This window comes from Stenella coeruleoalba, assembly GCF_951394435.1.
Source record: "Stenella coeruleoalba genome assembly, chromosome: 5".
Classification (NCBI taxonomy): domain Eukaryota; kingdom Metazoa; phylum Chordata; class Mammalia; order Artiodactyla; family Delphinidae; genus Stenella; species Stenella coeruleoalba.
Window position 1 is genome coordinate 32,632,079 of NC_137150.1, and position 18,940 is coordinate 32,651,018.

Below are 18,940 nucleotides of genomic sequence, written 5' to 3' on the forward strand. Positions count from 1 at the left end.
TCCTGACCCAGTTAATACTCAGGTGTCCATCCTTTCTTTTATAATCTGGAAGATTACTCTTTCCGTTTCCTCTTTGTTAAGTCTTTTTTTGTTGGCTTTTTTCATTAGCATATAAACATGTTTGAGTATCTTCCATTGAAAAAAGAAGAAAGAAGGGCTTTGAAATCTACCCCACCACCCATCCCCAGCCCTGCTCCCCACCATTACCTGATTACATTCTTCCTAGTTAAGTTTCTTGAAGAACGGTTTCTTGGACCTCTTTTCTACTACTGTTTTCCTAACCCACTGCCCTTTGGCTTCTGCCAGTCCCAGCCTCCACCAAAAAGCTCTTGTGACCACTGAATGGGAGAGGGGTACCATTCTTATTGAGTCCCCAAGGGCAGGACAAAGAGTAGTGTGAAATATAAGGCCTCACTGAAGGTCTTGAAGGTGGCAGCCATTCTGAATTTCACCTATTGCTTTGCACTTTGAACTCTTTCTTTCATGAACATCTCTCTAGCAACAGGATATATTTATTGATTGATGCTGATTGGTTCTATTGAGCCACCTGTGTAGGCCAGGTATTGATAGAGAATATTGGTGTTCCCAGGACATCTTCCTAGTCACCCCTCTTCCTTTCCTGATTCTGAATCACTTGAGAAATAGATCCAGAGGTTAGATGGGCATCCAAACATAAACTTTCTCAGTGGTGAAAGCTGGACTAGAGAATGTGGCTTAGATATTCTATGAGAAATTTGTACCTTGGAATCTGCTTGTGAGGTGAGTGGGTCTGTAGAATAGACCTTCATCCCAGTCACATGCAGGCCCTCAGAGCTTGGCTTTTATCAAATAGAGAAGTCATTGGTGACTAATCATGGTCTGTAAATTATACATCTCAGCCCCTTGGCTCTTCATATCTATCTGCCTCTCCAGCGCTTCTCTGTCAGTGGCTGTAGTCCTCAGCAGAATTTCTGAATCCTAGATGGCAGATTGTACAGGAGGGTGGGGGTACTGTTCTGAGCATGAAATAGAGGGTGGCTTACTGGATTGAATTTTTATCCAATTGAAAATTCCTAGGAACAAATGCACAAACATAACAAAACAGAAACTGAGTCATAAATACAGAGAACAAGCAGATAGTTACCAGAGGAGTTAGGGTAGAGGGGGACGAAAGAGATAGATGAGGGAGATTAAGAGGTGCAGACTTCCAGTTGCAAAATAAGAGTTAAGGATATGAAATTTACAGTGTGGGCAGTATAGTCAATAACTAAACAATATGTTTGTGGTGATGTATTGTAACTAGACTTATTTTGGTGATCATTTTGAAATGTATAGAAAAATCACTGTTGCATAAATGGAACTAATATAGCGTTGTAGGTCACTTATACTTCAAAAACAAACAAACATACAAAGAAACACATAGAAAAAGAGATCAGATTTGTGGTTACCAGAGGAGGTGGGCAGGGGGAATTGGATGAAGGCAATGAAAAGGTACTACAAACTTCCAGTTATAAGATAAATAAGTGCTAGGGATATAATGTACAACCTTATAAATAGAATTAACAATGCTGTATGTTATATATGAACATTGTTAAGAGAGTAAATTCTAAGAGTTCTTATCACAAGGAAAAATTTTTTTCTATTTCTTTAATTTTGTATCTATATGAGATGATAGATGTTCCCTAAACTTATGGTGATAAGCATTTCATTATGTATGTAAGTCAAATCATTATGCTGTAACCGTTTTAAACTTATATAGTGATATATGTCAATTATATCTCAATAAAACTGGAAGAAAAAAATAAACACACCCCAAGACAGTAATCTAATGGGTCATGTAAGAGGCAATGCAGTCTGGTGGGGAAAAGTCTTAGAATCAGACGCAGCTGAGCTGGATTCCCACTCTAGCTACTTTGCATATATTCAACTTCCCTGGCTTGGTTTCTTCCAACTGTTTAAAACAAAAGGAACATTCCTAGCACTGTTTCTGACAATTTGGACTTTTTAAAAAATAGCTAGATTATTTGTTCTTACGAAAGGCTCATGCATTCATTAGTTAATGACCTAAATCAGTGAGGTCAAGCTGTTGGTGCCTTTTCTGTTATGATGGATCCAGTGTGTTTATTTCTCCATTTTACAGGTTGAATATAAGCTGGGATTCCAAGTAGACAATTTTGTGGCTATGGACATGCCCCAGGTCAACATTTCTGCTCAGGGGGAAGTTCCACGCACTTTATCAGGTGAGTCTCAGTGACAGAGTTTAACATACTGTTTTTAACTGTGTCCCATGTACTCTCAAAGAACAGTTAAACTACTGATAATGTAGTATTCTACGCACACACGTAGGTATCAGACGCATAAGTACTTTGAAAAGTAATTTTTTTAAATAGGGGTTATTTGGACTTGTTTAAACCATTTCCTCTTTTCCAACCCTTCCAGAACTGTCTGCACTCAGCTCTTCTCTATCTCCTTATATGCATTGTTGGCCCACAGCTGGGTCCCTTTGTCTGGTCTTGTTTCTCTTCCGTTAGTTCCCACACTGCAGCCCTGATAACTGCCGAACACTCACTTCCGACCATGTGATATCAAGCCCCTCAGTGCCCCCACCCCAGTCAGCTGAGTACATTGCACACTCCCCAGCCAGTGTGCTGTGTTTACATCTGCCCCTGCCTGCCTGTCTAAACCTTATTGCTGCATTTGCCCCAGTGTTCCAGCAGTGCCATGCTACATGTAGTTCTCAGAGCCATGCCTTTGCACAAGCTGGTCTCTGTATTTGGAACCATTTTTTCATCTTTCCTGCTTGTGAATTTCTATTCATACTAAATATTCTGCAAGACTCAAAATCTGTACTCTCCTTTTCCTGCCTCCTCTCCCTCCATTTGTTAACTCTTCTGTATTTAGCTGTTTTGAACTGATCACATTATCTTGTAATTCTTTCTTTCTCCCTCTAGCCTGTGCCACCCTGAGGGCAGGAGCTGTCTTTTTCAGCTATCTACCCTGGGTGCCTAGCATAACATCTGGAACAGGATAGGCACTCAGGACATGTCTGAGTAAATCATTTAAGTGTTATATTTACACCAATTTAACTACTTTTGAGCCAGCCTTTTGAGAGAGGCTTCTGAAGATGTGAGATTTAAAGAAAACGAAAAATTTTTAAACTTGACAGTATAAGCCCCAGTGTTATGGAAATTTTTTGACAGTCTTACTCACTGTTATTAGTGACATTCATTAATCCAAGCTTTAAGAAAACATGGGAAGGCTGGTTAATATTTATGGGCCAGTAAAGAAATTTAAAAATGCCCATATTGTTCATATGCTGATGTAGATGGTAGAATGATGTATTCTGAATTTGTAGAAAAAGAGTCTTAAACTGAAAGATTGAAAAAAAAAAAAAAGTGCACCAAAGTCTGTTAATCCCCTTGCTTACATTAATTGATTAAAAGCCAGTTTCTGATTAGAAAGGTTTTTTTTTTCTTTTTAGTTCATAGTTGAGAATTTATCAGTTTCATTTACAGGTTTATTTTTAATCTCTTCATTAAGAATAATACATAATTGCATTTTGGTGGTGAATTGTCTTTCCTTTTTTATCAAGTAATTTTTGTTATTACTGTTGATTGTGACTGATGAGGTAGTAGGGTTTGCCTTATGATTCTGTAGCTTTATTATAATAAGAGAACTTATGAGACAAATTGATATATTAAAAATCATGAGCAAATTTGAAAATAATTCTCTTCCTTTATGTCTTGGTTTGTTCTTTAATGCTAACTTTTATATCTGTAATGAATGAAGTACTTAATGTCCAAAGCTGTGTAGTCTAAAGATAAGTTCTCTGAAAGTTTCTGCTTAGTATGTTATGTAAATGTATTATTTGTAGTTTTATTGAAAAAAAAATTCTAAATTATTCAATGGGCATTAATGTTGATTTTTAGAAAATTAAAATATTTTTTCTTTTTTAAACAGTGTTTCGGGTCGAGCTTTCCTGTACTGGCAAAGTAGATTCTGAGGTTATGATACTAATGCAGCTCAACTTGACAGTAAATTCTTCAAAAAACTTTACAGTCTTAAATTTTAAGCGAAGGAAAATGTGCTACAAAAGTAAGGAATTTATTTACCAAAGTATGTGTTTTATATAGATGTGAGAAGGTCAAAAATAGATTTTGTCATCTTTTTACAGATTTGTGATCAAATCTTGATTATAGTTGCAAGTGAGAAAAGAGAGCACTAACTGATGAAATTCCAAAATAATCACCTAGATAGCTTGTAGCCAGGAATCTCATTCAGGCCCCACTTACTTCCTGCTTTCTCAAAATTTTGATCAGAATTGCTAAGGACGTTTTCCTTTAGGAATGTGAAATAGCACTAGTGGCTGAAGAGGTAAAGAAATCAGGTAATTTTGATAGATACCCCTGAGTAATGGGGTGTTAACTATGTTTCCTTTATGAATTACCATTATGTAGAAGAATTGCCCTGGGGCCAGAAAGACCTGCGTTAGAATTACAGCTCTGCTCTTGACAGGATAATTGGAACAGGTTTCTTAACCTAAGTCTCAGTTTTTTTCATCTGTAAAGTGGCATAATAACCTGTTTCAAGAGATTGGTTGGTTGGTTGATTTTAGATTAATTGAAGCTAATCACCTGAAACTTAGAATACCATATGTGGGTACTTAATACATGTTGGTAGTTTTTGGTTTTGAATAATCTGTTGCTCAGGAAATTACAGTGGATATGAAAGAGCTTCAGCATGCTAGGTCATAGATCAAAGAATTTTAGAATTCTCCTTAAAGGTTATCTAGTCCAACCCACTCACTTTAAGTTCCAGAGAGATTAAAGTGACCTGAATTTACAAAGTCACATTGGTAGAGCTGGTTAGTATCTAAGATAGGAAAAAAAAAAAGCTAAAGAAAACCCCTCTAAACTTGCTGAGTGCTTACTGTGTTCCAAGTGCTTTACACACATTAAACCCATTTAATGCTTATAGCAGCCCTAGGCAGTAGGTTCTCTCATTATCTCCATTTTCTGAGGAGCAAGCTGAGGCTCAGAGAATCCAACCAACTTGCCAAGGCCGGACAGCTAAGTGGTGGAGCTGGGTTGCAAACCCGTGCTCTTGCTTCTTTGGCTTCTTTGGCAAACTGTCTCTTAACACATTTCCTAGTCAAAGTTAGTGCTGAGTGTTATGAGAACGCCTGAGGCCAGCACATGAGTTATAATGGCTAATGTCCAGATAACATGCCAGTAAAAAAGCTGTACTGCATTAGAATGGGCATTTTTTAAGCTCTAATTTAATCTTTTAATTAGAGTAAATATAAAGTAAACAGTTACTCTCCATGTATATTTTTCCCAGTTTTATTGAGATATAATTAACATACATCACTGTATAAGTTTAAGGTGTACAGCATAATGGTTTGATTTACATACATTGTGAAATGATTATCACAGTAAATTTACTTAGCATCCATCATTTCATATGGATACAATAGAAAGAGAGAGCAAAAAAATAAAAAAATTTTTTCCTTGTGATGAGACCTCTTAGGATTTACTTTCTTAACAACTCTCACATATATCATACAGTTAACATATTGTGTTAAATAACATATAAAGTACACCGTGCTGTACGTTATATCCCTAGTGTTTATCTTATAACTGGAAGTTTGTACCTTTTGACTACCTCCTCCAGTTCCTCCTCCCTCCTGCCTCTGATAATAACAAATCTGATCTCTTTTCTTACGATTAAAAAAAAAATTGATTCTTTAGATTCTATATACATATAAGTGAGATCATAGAATATCTCATAGTCTTTCTCTGTCTGACTTATTTCACTTAGTATAAGACCCTCAAAGTCTATGCATGTTGTTGCAAATGGCAGGAGTTCCTTATTTTTTATGGCTAAATGGTGTTCCATTATGTGTGTGGTGTGTGTGTGCGTGTGTGTATGTGTGTGTGTGTGTGTGTGTGTGTGTGTGTGTGTGTGCATGCACATGTATTTTCAGCACTTCTTTATGCAGAATGGACATTTTTAGTCTATGGCCACACCACCCTGGATGCGTGATCTCGTCAGAATGGACATTTTTAAAATGAAAAGTTAGTCCCATGTTAGCTTTGGTGTTTTGATACATTTGTCAGTTCTTACATATCCAGTTATACCTTCATGTAATTTTAAAGCCAAAGAAGACTTCAGAGACACTAGTTCAACCTAGTCGTTATATAATATGAGGAGACTGGGACCTGGAGTGGTCATCTAAGCGTGCACAGGCAGTCAGTGAGGAATGCAGAATAGGTGGTTCCTGGCCCCTAGGGAGGTGGCGCTGCCTGTACCACGGCGCTTCAGCTGTTATTGCTTAAAGGCAGAATGTTGGTCAAGTGTGATGGGATCTGTGGAGCCCACTAAGGTTAATGATTAGCCGATATTCAGAATAATCCCATACCTTCTCCATTTTCTTTAATATGTACATGAAAATTAACAGTTGATGTAATTTTCTATTCTGTTTTAGACTTAAGTTTAATATAGTACCACCCTTTTTATTTGGTGGTCATACTTCTGGCCACCCTAATCATCCAGTTTACATTCATGACTGTTTAATATGTGATCCTAATATATTTATATGATTTTCCAGCTTACTACATTTTGAAAACTGTCTGCCACAGAAAACATACATGTACTGTATATGTTAATGGGTGTTACTGGGAAGAAAATGTTCCTTTATGAGGGTGTAAATTATTGGATCAGACAGGTTTTGTTACTCTCAGACTCCTCAGAGCCTTTGCACTCTGCTAATGTGCACTGTGAACCTCCACAGAGGTTATAGTATGTAGCTTTCCCCAGACTTCTTGACCACAAAAACCCTTTTTCATTGAGCATCTATCTGTAAGTAATACCCATTGGCTAATATAGGCATAGACTATTGATTGATGAATACAGTGATGATTATCAGAATAGTAATGTAGCATTTATTATATATATATTTTTTAACATCTTTATTGGAGTATAATTGCTTTACAATGTTGTGTTAGTTTCTGATGTATAACAAGCTGAATCAGCTGTATGTATACATATATCCCCATATCCCCTCCCTCTTGCATCTCCCTCCCACCCTCCCTATCCCACCTCTCTAGGTGGTCACAAAGCACTGATCTGGTCTCCCTGCGCTATGCAGCTTCTTCCCACTAGCTACCTATATGTTTATTATCTTGCAACAAATACCTTGTTACTTAGTTCAGGGACTTCTGTTAGAACATAAAGCTATGTGAGAAAAAATTCAGAAAATATAATTTGGTATTTAAGGATTTTCATGGAAAAGAAAGAATTTCTAAAGCATCTTTTATCTCCTTTTTAATTCAGAACTTGAAGAAGTAAAAACTTCATCCTTGGACAAAAACACTAGCAGAACTATTTGTAAGTGTTACTGTATTATCTTTTTCCATCATTAGGGATGAAAAATGATGGATTGCAAATGAACATGGTTTTGTGTAGCTTGGATGTTTTGTGGTTTCCAGTTTGTCAAAAGATTAAATGACGCCATGCTGCTTATTTCACTGATGTTTTGTAGATTGGTATGTTCAGATGAAACTATTAGAATATTGAAAATTTTGTAAAGCAAAATTCATACATATTTCATGTGATCTAAAAAACTTTTATAAGCAAGAATTTATATCATCATTTCAAATGGTCATAATTAAAGTACGAACGTGAAATATGTGTAAGATCTTCATCTGTTTAACAGAAGGATAGAAAATCTAATTCATGGCCTGGGTAACCCTCAGCTAGTTTCATCCAGGTGAAAATACAGGCTTAAATATCCACATTGTTTAAACCTACAGAGGAGAAACTTGAAGGAGATTTTTATTTTTTGATAATGGTTGTGTAAGGTAGTATAACTTAGACTTCTTTTTCCTTTTCTGACATGAATACATTATTAACTCTTACTCTTCCTGAATTTAATAGCAGTATCTTAAAATGTTACTAGATTTCTTTTTATGGAAGTAAACTAAAACAAAATCGGGGGAGGGAATTTCAAGTATGCAGAAGTCAAGAGAATGTTTTGATGAACCCCCATGTGACCATCACCCTGCTTCAGTAATGATCAACATTTGCCAGTCCTGTACCGTTGATTCCTTCCTCCTTTTTCAGTTGGGTGCGTGGGTGGGGCAGGATAGAGTAGTACTTTAAAGCACATCCTAGGCATCATATCATTTCACCCCATAAATGTTTCAGGGTAGGTAACTTTTTAAAAGGCCATCAAAAAAGCCACAATCACCCAACACCTATTCACTTGTATTTGATTTATCACATGTAACAAAATTAACTCCTTAATATCTTCTGATAGCTAGTCCATGTTCAAATTAACCTGATTGTCTCAAAATTGTCTTTGTATAGTTTTTTCCCTGAATCAGGATCCAAATGAAGCCTACACACACTGTATTTGGTTGACATGTATTTTATATTAATCAGAAACCACCCCCTTCCCTTCAATGTCATTTATTTGTTGAAGAAATTGAGTCATTTGTCTCATAGAATTTTCCACATCTGCATTTTTGTGGTGTCATTTAACATGTTTTTCTCTCTTCTAAACTGGTAGTTAGATTTTGTACTTCGTTAGGTTGAGAACCAACTCTTTTGGCTAGAATAATTCATAGATGGTAGTATGTGCTTCCTATTTTATCTTTTTTATCGCCTCAGGAGACACAAAGCATCTGGTTGTCTCAAAGTAGACCATTTTTGAAGGTAAAATAATATGAGATTTGTCTGCCTTTTAGAAATATTTCATTTGGATTTGTCTTTGAGAAGAAAATAAAACTATTTTTTAAAATATTGCTGCTCTCCAACTTCACTTGTAAAATTCTGATGATTTTATCTGTTTCTTTTATGCTAGTAGGGTTATTATTTCTGACAAGCAGAATACAGTATTGCGTATCCTTGGTCTCTGTCTGCCTCTTCGTTGCTCCCTCTCTCCTCCGCTCCCTTTCTGTGTATTCATCCATCTAACGTTTACTGAGAGGCTATGATGTGCCAGGTGGTATGATTGAGGCAGAGGATTAAACTGAACAAAGCAGACTCTATAAGCCCCCATGGGTTTCTAATGTAGCAGAGGAAATGGAGTTGCAGTACCAGTGACAACAGTATCTTGTGGCAGGCTGTGACGAGGCCAGCACAAGGGGCTTTGGAAATTCTGAGGAGAGGGGCAAGTAACCTCCTCTGGGAATGAGGGTGAGCTTCCTGAGGAGGGTGGCATCTCGTCTGAGACCTGAAGGGTGACTAGGTGGTGGCAGGTGAAATGTCAAAGTGAGGGAATGGGAACAGTGCATACACAAGCCTTGGAATTTGGAGGTAGTCAGGCGGGGCGCATTTGGGGACCTGCCCAGCAGAGCGGTACCCTCACCTCTGCCTTGGAGTGTGCTGAGATGGATACTGCCAACATCAGCCTTTGGGACCTTCCTTTCCCACCTCTTCAAGGTTGAACGGCCTGTGGCATTCTTAAGGAAAGTCATACCTTCATTCAGGCTGCTGTCAAGTCTAGCTGCCCTAGAAGCCATTCGGTCTCTCTGCATTGATCTGTTCTGGTTTATTATTTGTTGATTCAAAGTTTAACTTTTAGAAAGCAATCTTATTTTTAAATTTTTGAAAGCTATGACTTTTATCTTTTGTCCTGACCTATCCCCATAACTCCACATTTGTATTTCTGTCAATTTGACATCTCCATGTAGATGTGTACTAGGTACTCTTGGACAAAACAAAACTCTTGATTCTCTGTTTCCCCAACCTGCTTCTTTTTTCTGCTTGTAAAGGTACCTTATCCACCCAATTCTTTAAGCCAAAGCTTTGCTTCCTCTTTTTCTTTCTACCCCGGTTCAATCCATTAGCAAACTCTGTTGACTCTGCTTCCCAATCCGTGAACTTCTCACCTTCACCATAACACTCTTGTCCAAGCCACTGCTCTCTCTTTCTTGGACTGCTGTAGTAACCTGATTTGTTCCTGCTTCTGCTTTTGCTCCTCCCCACAGTATTCTTTATACAGCATGCAGAGTCATCTTTGTTTCTTTTATTTTCAAGTATGATCATGTGTATCATTCCTTTGGTTGAAGCCTTGCAGTGACTTCCTATATCATTTAGGATAAAATCCAAATTCTTCACTAGAATTCTGATGTGAGTACTCATCAAAACTTACATGAATCTCCAGTTACACCAGTTCTGTTTCTATTTCTCTGTCTTCCATTCTGCTTGCTCTTATCATGCGGATCTTTGTTTCTGTGTCTCTTTCTCAGTTGTTTCTGTGTGTATGTATATACACGTGTCTCTGTGTCTTTGAATGATTTCCCCTATTGCTGAGGCTTTCTTTCTTTTTGAATAGTATTAAGGTGACTGTTATTTTATTTCATGAGTATAGTCTTGTTTTCCTGCTTTTATCTTTAAAAACAGATAAGCAAAATAATTTCTGTTACTCTCAAAAGTGAAAAAGATGAAAGGTTTGTTTGTTTGTTTTACCTGTGGGTCGCTCTACTGTATATCCCTCCCCCTGTGAGTTAGTGGTCATCGGCAACAAAGATGTCTGATCTCTCCATACCAGGTGTCACTGTTGAGGAAGGGTCTGTAGAGCTTGCTGTCCAGTATGGTAATTACTAGCCACGTGTGGCTGTTTAACATTAAATTAATTGAAATGAAATAAAATTAAAACTTCAGTTCTTCCATTGTACTAGCTACATTTCAAGTGCTTAATAGCCACAGGTGGCCAGTGGCTGCTGTATTGGAATGCACCCCATAGAGCATTCCCCTATTGGACAGCACTTCTATAGATGTTTTATTATATGTATACCACTCGTAAATTTTACTCATTAACCAAAAGTTCTATTTAAAATCCCTCTTTTACTACAACAAAAACACTTTTTAAATTGTGTGAATTTACATCAACATGCTATTGGTAACTGATCTTATCAAAGAATGGACACATGAAATGAAAATCTTTTACAAAGAACAGGGTACTCATTGTGTATATTAGGTCACAAAGCCATTGATGGTATTTGTTTAAAAAGCTTAATGTGCTGTTCATTTTTATTTCAGATGATCCTGTACATGCAGCTCCAACCACTTCTACACGTGTATTTTATATCAGCGTAGGGGTTTGCTGTGCAGTAATATTTCTTGTAGCAATAATATTAGCTGTTTTGCACCTTCATAGTATGAAAAGGATTGAACTGGATGACAGGTATCGTATATATTTTGGGAAAGGAAAAAAATAAAAGCAGTTGTTTGCATTTACATGGGAGCCCACACACGCCCATGCCCACTGGTGCACAGTGGTGCAGAGGAAGAAGGATGGGAGGCTTTCCCTAGCCAAGGGAAAAAATACTTGAAAAAATACTGTCTTTGTGTTTCTCTAATTTTATTTTTAAAAATCTGTGAAGTCAGAAATTAATTTATTAGTTGGTGGAGAAGTAGTAGAGATCAATTTTTTCCCTATCCCCTTTGACATGACTCTCTTCTAGACTCTTAGTACCTTTTTGAAATAGCCCTGTTTCTTCCTCCTAGTTTGTCCCTCCATCACTATCCATCCTTCTATCCATCCATCCATCCATCCAATTTATTAACATTTATTGAGAACCTGCTATGATTTAAATCATTAGTTCTCAACGTGGTCACACATTAGAGTCATGGGTAAGCTTTTAAAATACATCAGAACTTAGGTACCCCCTTCCAGAAATTCTGATGTCATTGGTCTAGGGTGGTGTTTGAGCGTCAGTATTTTTCTTAGAGCTTTCTGGATGAGTCTAATTTGTAGGCTTTGAGATACACTGGATTAGATGTTATGCTAAGTGCTAGGAATAAAAAAAAAGTAATGATATACTTCATGGCTTCAAGTATTTAATCTTTGACATTAACCCACATTATAAAAGTTTGTAAATTTGATGATTGTGGTATGTGTATTATAGTGTGGGAATAAAACAAGTGCCCGTCCCAGCCTGGGTGAGTCAAGATGACCAGGAAGACGTTATAGCCAGGATAGGGTGAGAGGTAAAGATGGAATCATAGACAGGTTTATTTTCCTAGTGCACAGTTCTCGTTTCCCTCCTCAGTGATTCCCAGTTGCTGACTGAAGACATTCTCAGCTTCATGACTTGGCTTTCAAGGCACCCTCCTTTACAGTCTGGAGATGAGCCTGCCTTGTCTCTCATCCTTAACTTCACGCTCCAGTTAAATGATTATTTTTTCCTCACTTTTGCCCTACACTTTGCCCTCCAGGACTTTTGTTCATGCTTTCCTTTGCCCACAGGGCTCCCTGCATTTTCCACTGGTTCAAACCATTCTTAACATTTCAACTCCATTGCCGTCTCTTCTATGAACTCTTTTTTAAGCCTCCCAACCATCAATTTCTCCCTCCTCTCTTTGTCTCTCTCTCCTTCCCTCTCCGTTTCTCTGTCTCTCTCTCTTTTTGGTAGCAATTATTTTACTTTTTCCTTCTAAAATCAGTTTTTGTGTACTTGTCTCTCCTGCTGGAATGTAAGCTTTTCCCAGTTAGGGAGCAGTGCATCTTACTGCTGACTTCCCAGTCCTACATGGTGCCATACGTACAGCGGGTAAGCATATGTGTGGCAGAAACAAAAGCACAAGGGGATGGGGATCCTGGTTGGATTAATTCCTGCCCCTAACTACTCTCTGTCCCCTCTGTTACCCTTTCTTTATCTGAGTAGAGAAAGAAGAGGGAGGAGGTCAGAGTGAGAAGGGAAATTCACGGGTGGGGTGTTTCAGAGTATGTTTTGTATATATGGTTGTGTTACTTACAATCAGGTTTTGTAGAGAAAGTACTGAGGGGGAAGTGAAGTAACAGGAACATTTTGATGGGACTTAGAGAGGATATGGCAGAGTTAGAGGTCACTGGAAGGCATGGCATTTAGTGGTCTGTCTTGATAAACACATTCTCCTTGAATGCTTGCTTGTGGGCGGTGGGGGGGGGGGCTCTGAACCCACAGAGATCAGAGTTGTGCAAGAACTTCAGAATCCATGGGGCTTATACCTTTGCTGCTGAAATAATTTGTTACCACCCATGAATTGGTGTTCCAGTTCTCTAGTTTTCAGGCAGATGTTCCCAGACATTGACTGAATAGAAGCCGCTTTCATCATCACTTGTTTTCAGAGTACAGCCTAGTTGTTAAGAGCATGGACTGGAGCCAGCACGTCTCTGAATTCTGTCTGTGCTACAGGCCCAGATAGAGGAAGTTTTGTAGCTGCTTTATGTCTCAGTTTTCCTCATCTCTAAAGCAGAGATGATCATGGCACATACTTTGTAGGCATGTTGGGAAGTTTTAGTGAAATAAAAGTGTAAACTCTTAGAACAAGCCTGGCATATAGTAATTGCCATTATTATGATTTTTCTTTTCAGAAAGTTGCAGTGTGTTGGTAGTGATGGACTAATTTCTTCTTCATCTCTTTCCTATTCTACTAGCTGTTATTTATTACATGCCAGGCAAGCTAATAGTGGTGACTAGAAAGTTCCCATCCAGTGATCTAATAGCATTTAAGAGACACTGCTTCTTCCCTCTGTGCTGGGGCCACTGAGTTAACAATGGCTACCATTTCATTGAGTGCTATTTACCAGTACTGTACCAAGCACTTTACATGTATTATCTTATTTGACACTCACAGCCACTTATGGGTATGGTACTGTCCTTGTTTTAAAGATAAAGAAACAGGCTGGAAGAGATTAAATAACTTTTTCAGGGTTGCACTTCTAGGACCAGGGCCGAGCAACAGAAGGGACTCATTATTGTTGTAATAGCTGTATTGTAATAACTCAGTACTGTAATTGTATAAATCACTTGTTATATGCCAGGCACTGTTCCATGTGCTTTTACATCCATTAATCCTCTTAATCCTCACAGCAGCCCTGTGAGGTTTGATGGGACCCATGGCTCCATGGAATTGCTTGCACAGGGATGGTACAGAGTTCTTCCATTCCTGACACTCAGGAGCCAGAGTCCTCTTATACACAGAGCTTATTTAGAGGCAGAGAATAAAACTGCCTGAGGTGTGCTCATGCCAGGGGCAGTTGGAGCCCAAGTGTGTGACTTTCCCTCTCCTGACACTATAAGCTCATCTTCTCAGTCTCTGTGTTGTGCCAGATGAGTGTATTCTGGAGATGCAGAGCTTTTGTAAAGTCCTTCCACAGAGGGATTGATCTGTACCCTGTCTATACTGTAGTCTTTCCCTGTTAGCTTGCAACTATAGGAGAGTTCACTCCTTTGTGGGATACATGAACTTGTTATTTGGCAATATCTTCATTTTCCATTATCTGCATTGCCCCATCACCCTTGCCATTACTGGTGACAGGGTCCCTTTTATTTCCCCCTATTCATTTCTGTATTCCCCTTATTCAGTGTCTAACAGGTATCACTGAATGAATGTTGCATGAAGAATTTGTTGAATGAGGAATGAGTAGAGAGAGACAGGAAACCATTCTGTTAGAGCAATAATTCTTTCCCTCTTTCAGTATATATCAATAGCTCATGTCAGCAGCAACTCTTCTGTGTGGTTTATAGCTTTCTATTCCAAGGAAGGGTGTTTTTCTCTGTTTATGGATTGATTGATTCAGTAAGTGTTAATTGCGCTCTCACTAAGAGTTGGGCCCACTTGAGGCCTCTTGTGCCAGGCCCTGGCTTAAGTGCTGGGAAGGGAGGAGTGAACAAATAGGTACTTTTCCTGCCCTCGTGGAGTTTACAGTCTGCTTGGGCAAGATAGATATTAAACCAAAAATCCCTGCTAGAATGTAGGCTTCATGAGGGTAGGGATCTTTGTTTCTTATGTTCACTGCTGTATCCCCAGCACCTGGCACAGTATCTAGCATCTAGTATACACTTAGTAGATAGTTTTTGAATGAATAATTACATAAATGAATTACACAGAAAAATAGAGAAATATAAATCATAATAAGCGCTCTGAAGGAAAATGATGATCTTTGCCCTAAGTTCTAACTTCAACGCTAAAGCAAGGTTAATGTCTTCATAACTAAGCTTACTTGCTTATGAAAGTCAAATGAGATAATTTATTTAGACTGGTGTTAAACTATTAAGTGCTAGCAAGTGTACATTTTTATTTCATTTTTTACCTCATGTGATGTAGCTATGTAGATATTGAATTTAATAGGTATCAGGGGTCGATCCCCAACTGCTCCGTGCTTCTCTCATAACAGTAAGTCTGGGCTTTCAAAGGTGTGTTCTGATCGCTTAATATTAGTGCTGTGCTTATTGTAGGGACCACAAAGTATGGATGAGCGCATAACATCTTTGTATGCCCAGGCTTTTCAGGAATTCTGAGGTGGTACAAGAGTGCCACCTACTGTTGAGCTGCTGAAGAGAAACACAATAGTAAATAATTTGGGGTCTGTGCATATTTATTCAACCTGTACATTGGTTGCAGGTAATATTTGAATTATACTTTCACATACATTATACAACTTGAGCCTCACAAAAATCCTGGGAGGTAGGTTTTCTTAGTCCCATTTTATGGGTAAGTAAATTGTATTCTATTACTTCCCCCCTCTTTGGGGATGATGATGCTTCTCTCCTCTCCCCATTATTGAATCCTGGACTTTTAACAGATTTGATTTCCGACGTGGTCTTTGAGTAGTATGTACTCAGAACTCCAAAAACAGGTGCCTGGTGGTTCCAGGAATTAAGGATGTATAATATTGGTAATAATATGCATAATTAGTAATAATAACTTGTAAGTGTATGTTTGAGGGCAGGGCATTGCCCTAAAAGGATTATATTTTTCATGTAATCCTTTTAGCAACCTTTTCAGGAGGTAGTATTATGGTTATTTTATCCACGAGGAATTTGAGGCTCCAGAAGCATTTTGCCTAAGGTCATACAGCTAGTTAATAAATGGTGGTGCTGGCAGTTTTGATTTCAAGGTTATGCTCTACGTCTCTTCACTGTACTGTCCCATACCCACTATATGTGTAGACCTATATAGATCAATTTTTGAGTAGCAGCTTTTTATCATTATGTGTTTTTTAAATCATTAGGTTATGAAAATACAGAACTATTTTGTGGGGTGTGGTGATTTAAACAATTTTCATATTTAGGAAATTTGGGAGCCTCTTATGGGACTCTGCCGATTCTATAGCTAAGGGAGGCATGGAAAGTAGACCTTCCTCCTGAGGGGATGACATCCTGCCTGTGATTGCACTCTTCATGCTGAATTTCTATGCTTCACTTCTCCACTGCTGCAAAAATACAAGGGCTGAGGCAGTGAAATTGGAATGTGTGCAAGGGTGACCCTGGGATAAGGTCGTCGTCCACTGACAAGACAAAAGGACATTAATCTGTAGTAATCTTGAGTATGGGGTTCACATTTATTTGAGCCTACCATTTTCTGGGTCTCCTCATTACTTAAAGAATATGGCATAATAGAATGCTTCACGTGCTAGAGATTTCTAATAAGTTCTGTAAATTCTAAAAAGGTGGAATTGGGGAAGTAGAAGCAGCAAAATGTATATGATTAAACAGATTTGAACCAGGTAGGAACTCCCTTCCCAAGCTTTGAGCACGTTGGCACGTTTGATTTGCTTTCATACTCCATCATCTGTAGGCCATTTAATTTTGGACCATCATTAAAAGAGGCCTGTCTTTATGCTCCTTTTCTTAAAAGCAATCTAATTGAGCGGCATGAGCTCTTTTCCTAAGAGATGGTTCCCTAGCATAACATTTTGTGAGGTTCAGGACTGCTATCTATGGTGTCTGAGGAATACCACATTTGTGAATGACTATGATATGATGAACTTGCCTGGTGGTTGTGGAGATAGAAAGGAAGGAAAAAATAGAGCTCTACGTTATGAGGCAGATTAAAATTTCAATATGGAACATTTGTGATAGAGATCCATGCGTTATTGTGATCTCCGTTAGGGTTTTAAGCTGGTTATAATGGCTACATGCATTTTGTATGTATGGAAAAAGGAAATTTCTCATTGAAGCTGACTTGCCAAGTATTTCTCTCTTAAAAATTGTTTGCAGCATCAGTGCCAGCAGTAGTTCCCAAGGGCTGTCTCAGCCATCTACCCAGACGACTCAGTATCTGAGAGCCGACACACCCAACAATGCAACTCCTATCACCAGTAAGAGTTAATTTAATTCTAAAGATGGTTTACTAAAATTGTCTATGTTCTGTCTTTCCTTGGTCCTGTGTGGTTAGTTACGTGTGCCATGCTGTGTACATAGTATCTAACATGTACAGAATTAGGCTTTAACTTTTGCTTTCTAGAGCATTGAATGAAACATTCCAAAATTGGAGTATTAAAATTTTAGGTTTAATGGCTAGAATTAGTTTTGGGGAGGTTTCTATAGATTATATTAAGAGGGCTGCTGAACCATCTCTATACAAATTCAGAAGGAGGATTTTCAGGTAGTTAGATAGAATAAGCCACTGATCTCTATGAAGGCAGAGACTTGGATTTTAATGAATTATTTGATGGTCTCATGGGCTGTGGTTAGGACGTTACATTGTCTTCTGATCATGATGGGAAACTAGTTGCCATTAGAGTTGAGAATGGGGTCTGATTTCCTTTTTTTGAAAAGGATTTTGATGAAAGTTTTTATACTGTAACATGTAGATGTTTGGGGGAAAATAATCATTCTTAGAGTATAATTTAGACATAATGAGGACTCAGTCACCATACAAATAAGAAACTACACAATCATCAGGATAGACAGTGGACTACAAGTCAGGGCTCAACTCAATGGTGCCATTGATTAATGAGGTTCTTGTAGGCAATTAACTATTATCTCCCCTGGGCTGACATTTACTCTCTAGCAAACTAAAATTAAGGAGTATCTGTTCTTCACCCAGTGCCCTCTTGTGGTCTTTCAGTACTGTTTCTCATTAAGAAGTACCAAGATTCTTTGGAGAAACGGATGATTCCAGGACTGGGTTGGGAATGTGTAAGATAAACCTGGGACATTTGCTGAGCCAAAAATCCAGGAAGCTACTAAAGACAAGAGCTCCCCAAAATGGGACCATTGAGCATCAGAAAGAATAATGACTGCAGTGGATTGATGAAGTGATGTAAATGTGAAATGTAAAAATGTGTAAAAATCCACAAGTTCGTAATGATACTTTTTAGAAAAATCAGTCATTATGGGAGTTAACTAAGGCACCAAGTTAACTAAGACATTATTATGCCTTACTCTGACAACTGGCTACCTGAACTATTTCACAGTAACCAGATAGTGCTGGTTTATGAAGGAAAATGTTTTTTTACAGAAAAATCCCAGCTAATAAATGTGGAAGGAATGGTAGAATTAGAAAATCATACTTGCATCCCCTAATAAAATATTTGATTCAGGAAAAGTTCGTTAGTATTTTAAACTATACAAACAAAGGGAAGTAGGGAACTTTACCATTTGAGGGATCAGAGTTTCACCGCCTGAATCCACTACTGAAACTTAGCATCATTAAAAGTAGGACAGCTAGTATTTTGTGCTCCCAGATGGAGTATTCTTGTCTCCCCTCCCCCTCCAAGAGTTAACCTGGATCTAATCAAGGCTGTAAAACTGACTTGCAGTTTACAAGAAATACAGGGATAGGGAAACAAGTTAGATGACACTAGAAGAGGCAGATGCTGGACATTCTCCAGGATAATTGACGCAGTTTCTTTAATAAGATGTGGCAAGAAAAACGAAAGGGAAGGAGGGGGCACTCTAGCTTAAAAGAAATCTAAGAGAAATCATAACAGCAGTTAACATCTCCACCAAGGAAAGAAAGACATAAGTTCCTCAGGAAATATAATGATAGATGTGAGAGTAGTCCAAACTATTTATAAGAAACACATCATTGCTTTTAATGTCTATCTGTCAAGATTTGCTCATTAGAGTCAATTCTTGATGGTGCATATAACCTTAAAGAGGTAGATAGTAATTTATTATATATGCTAAAAGCAAAATGCATTTTAAAAAGTCAGTGGAAATACATTTATTTGTTG

General features: G+C 38.1%; 1 protein-coding gene across 2 annotated transcripts in view; it reads left to right on the top strand.

Annotated features, from left to right (window-relative positions):
• RYK (receptor like tyrosine kinase) overlaps positions 1 to 18,940 on the top strand; it is a 102,727-nt gene that overhangs the window by 39,210 nt on the left and 44,577 nt on the right. For both annotated transcript variants that reach the window (XM_079923072.1, XM_079923073.1), the window contains exons 3-7: positions 2,120 to 2,219; positions 3,940 to 4,074; positions 7,315 to 7,368; positions 11,029 to 11,173; positions 16,977 to 17,077. In XM_079923072.1, coding sequence (XP_079779198.1) covers positions 2,120 to 2,219; positions 3,940 to 4,074; positions 7,315 to 7,368; positions 11,029 to 11,173; positions 16,977 to 17,077 — 535 coding nt within the window. The remainder of the gene's footprint in view (positions 1 to 2,119; positions 2,220 to 3,939; positions 4,075 to 7,314; positions 7,369 to 11,028; positions 11,174 to 16,976; positions 17,078 to 18,940) is intronic.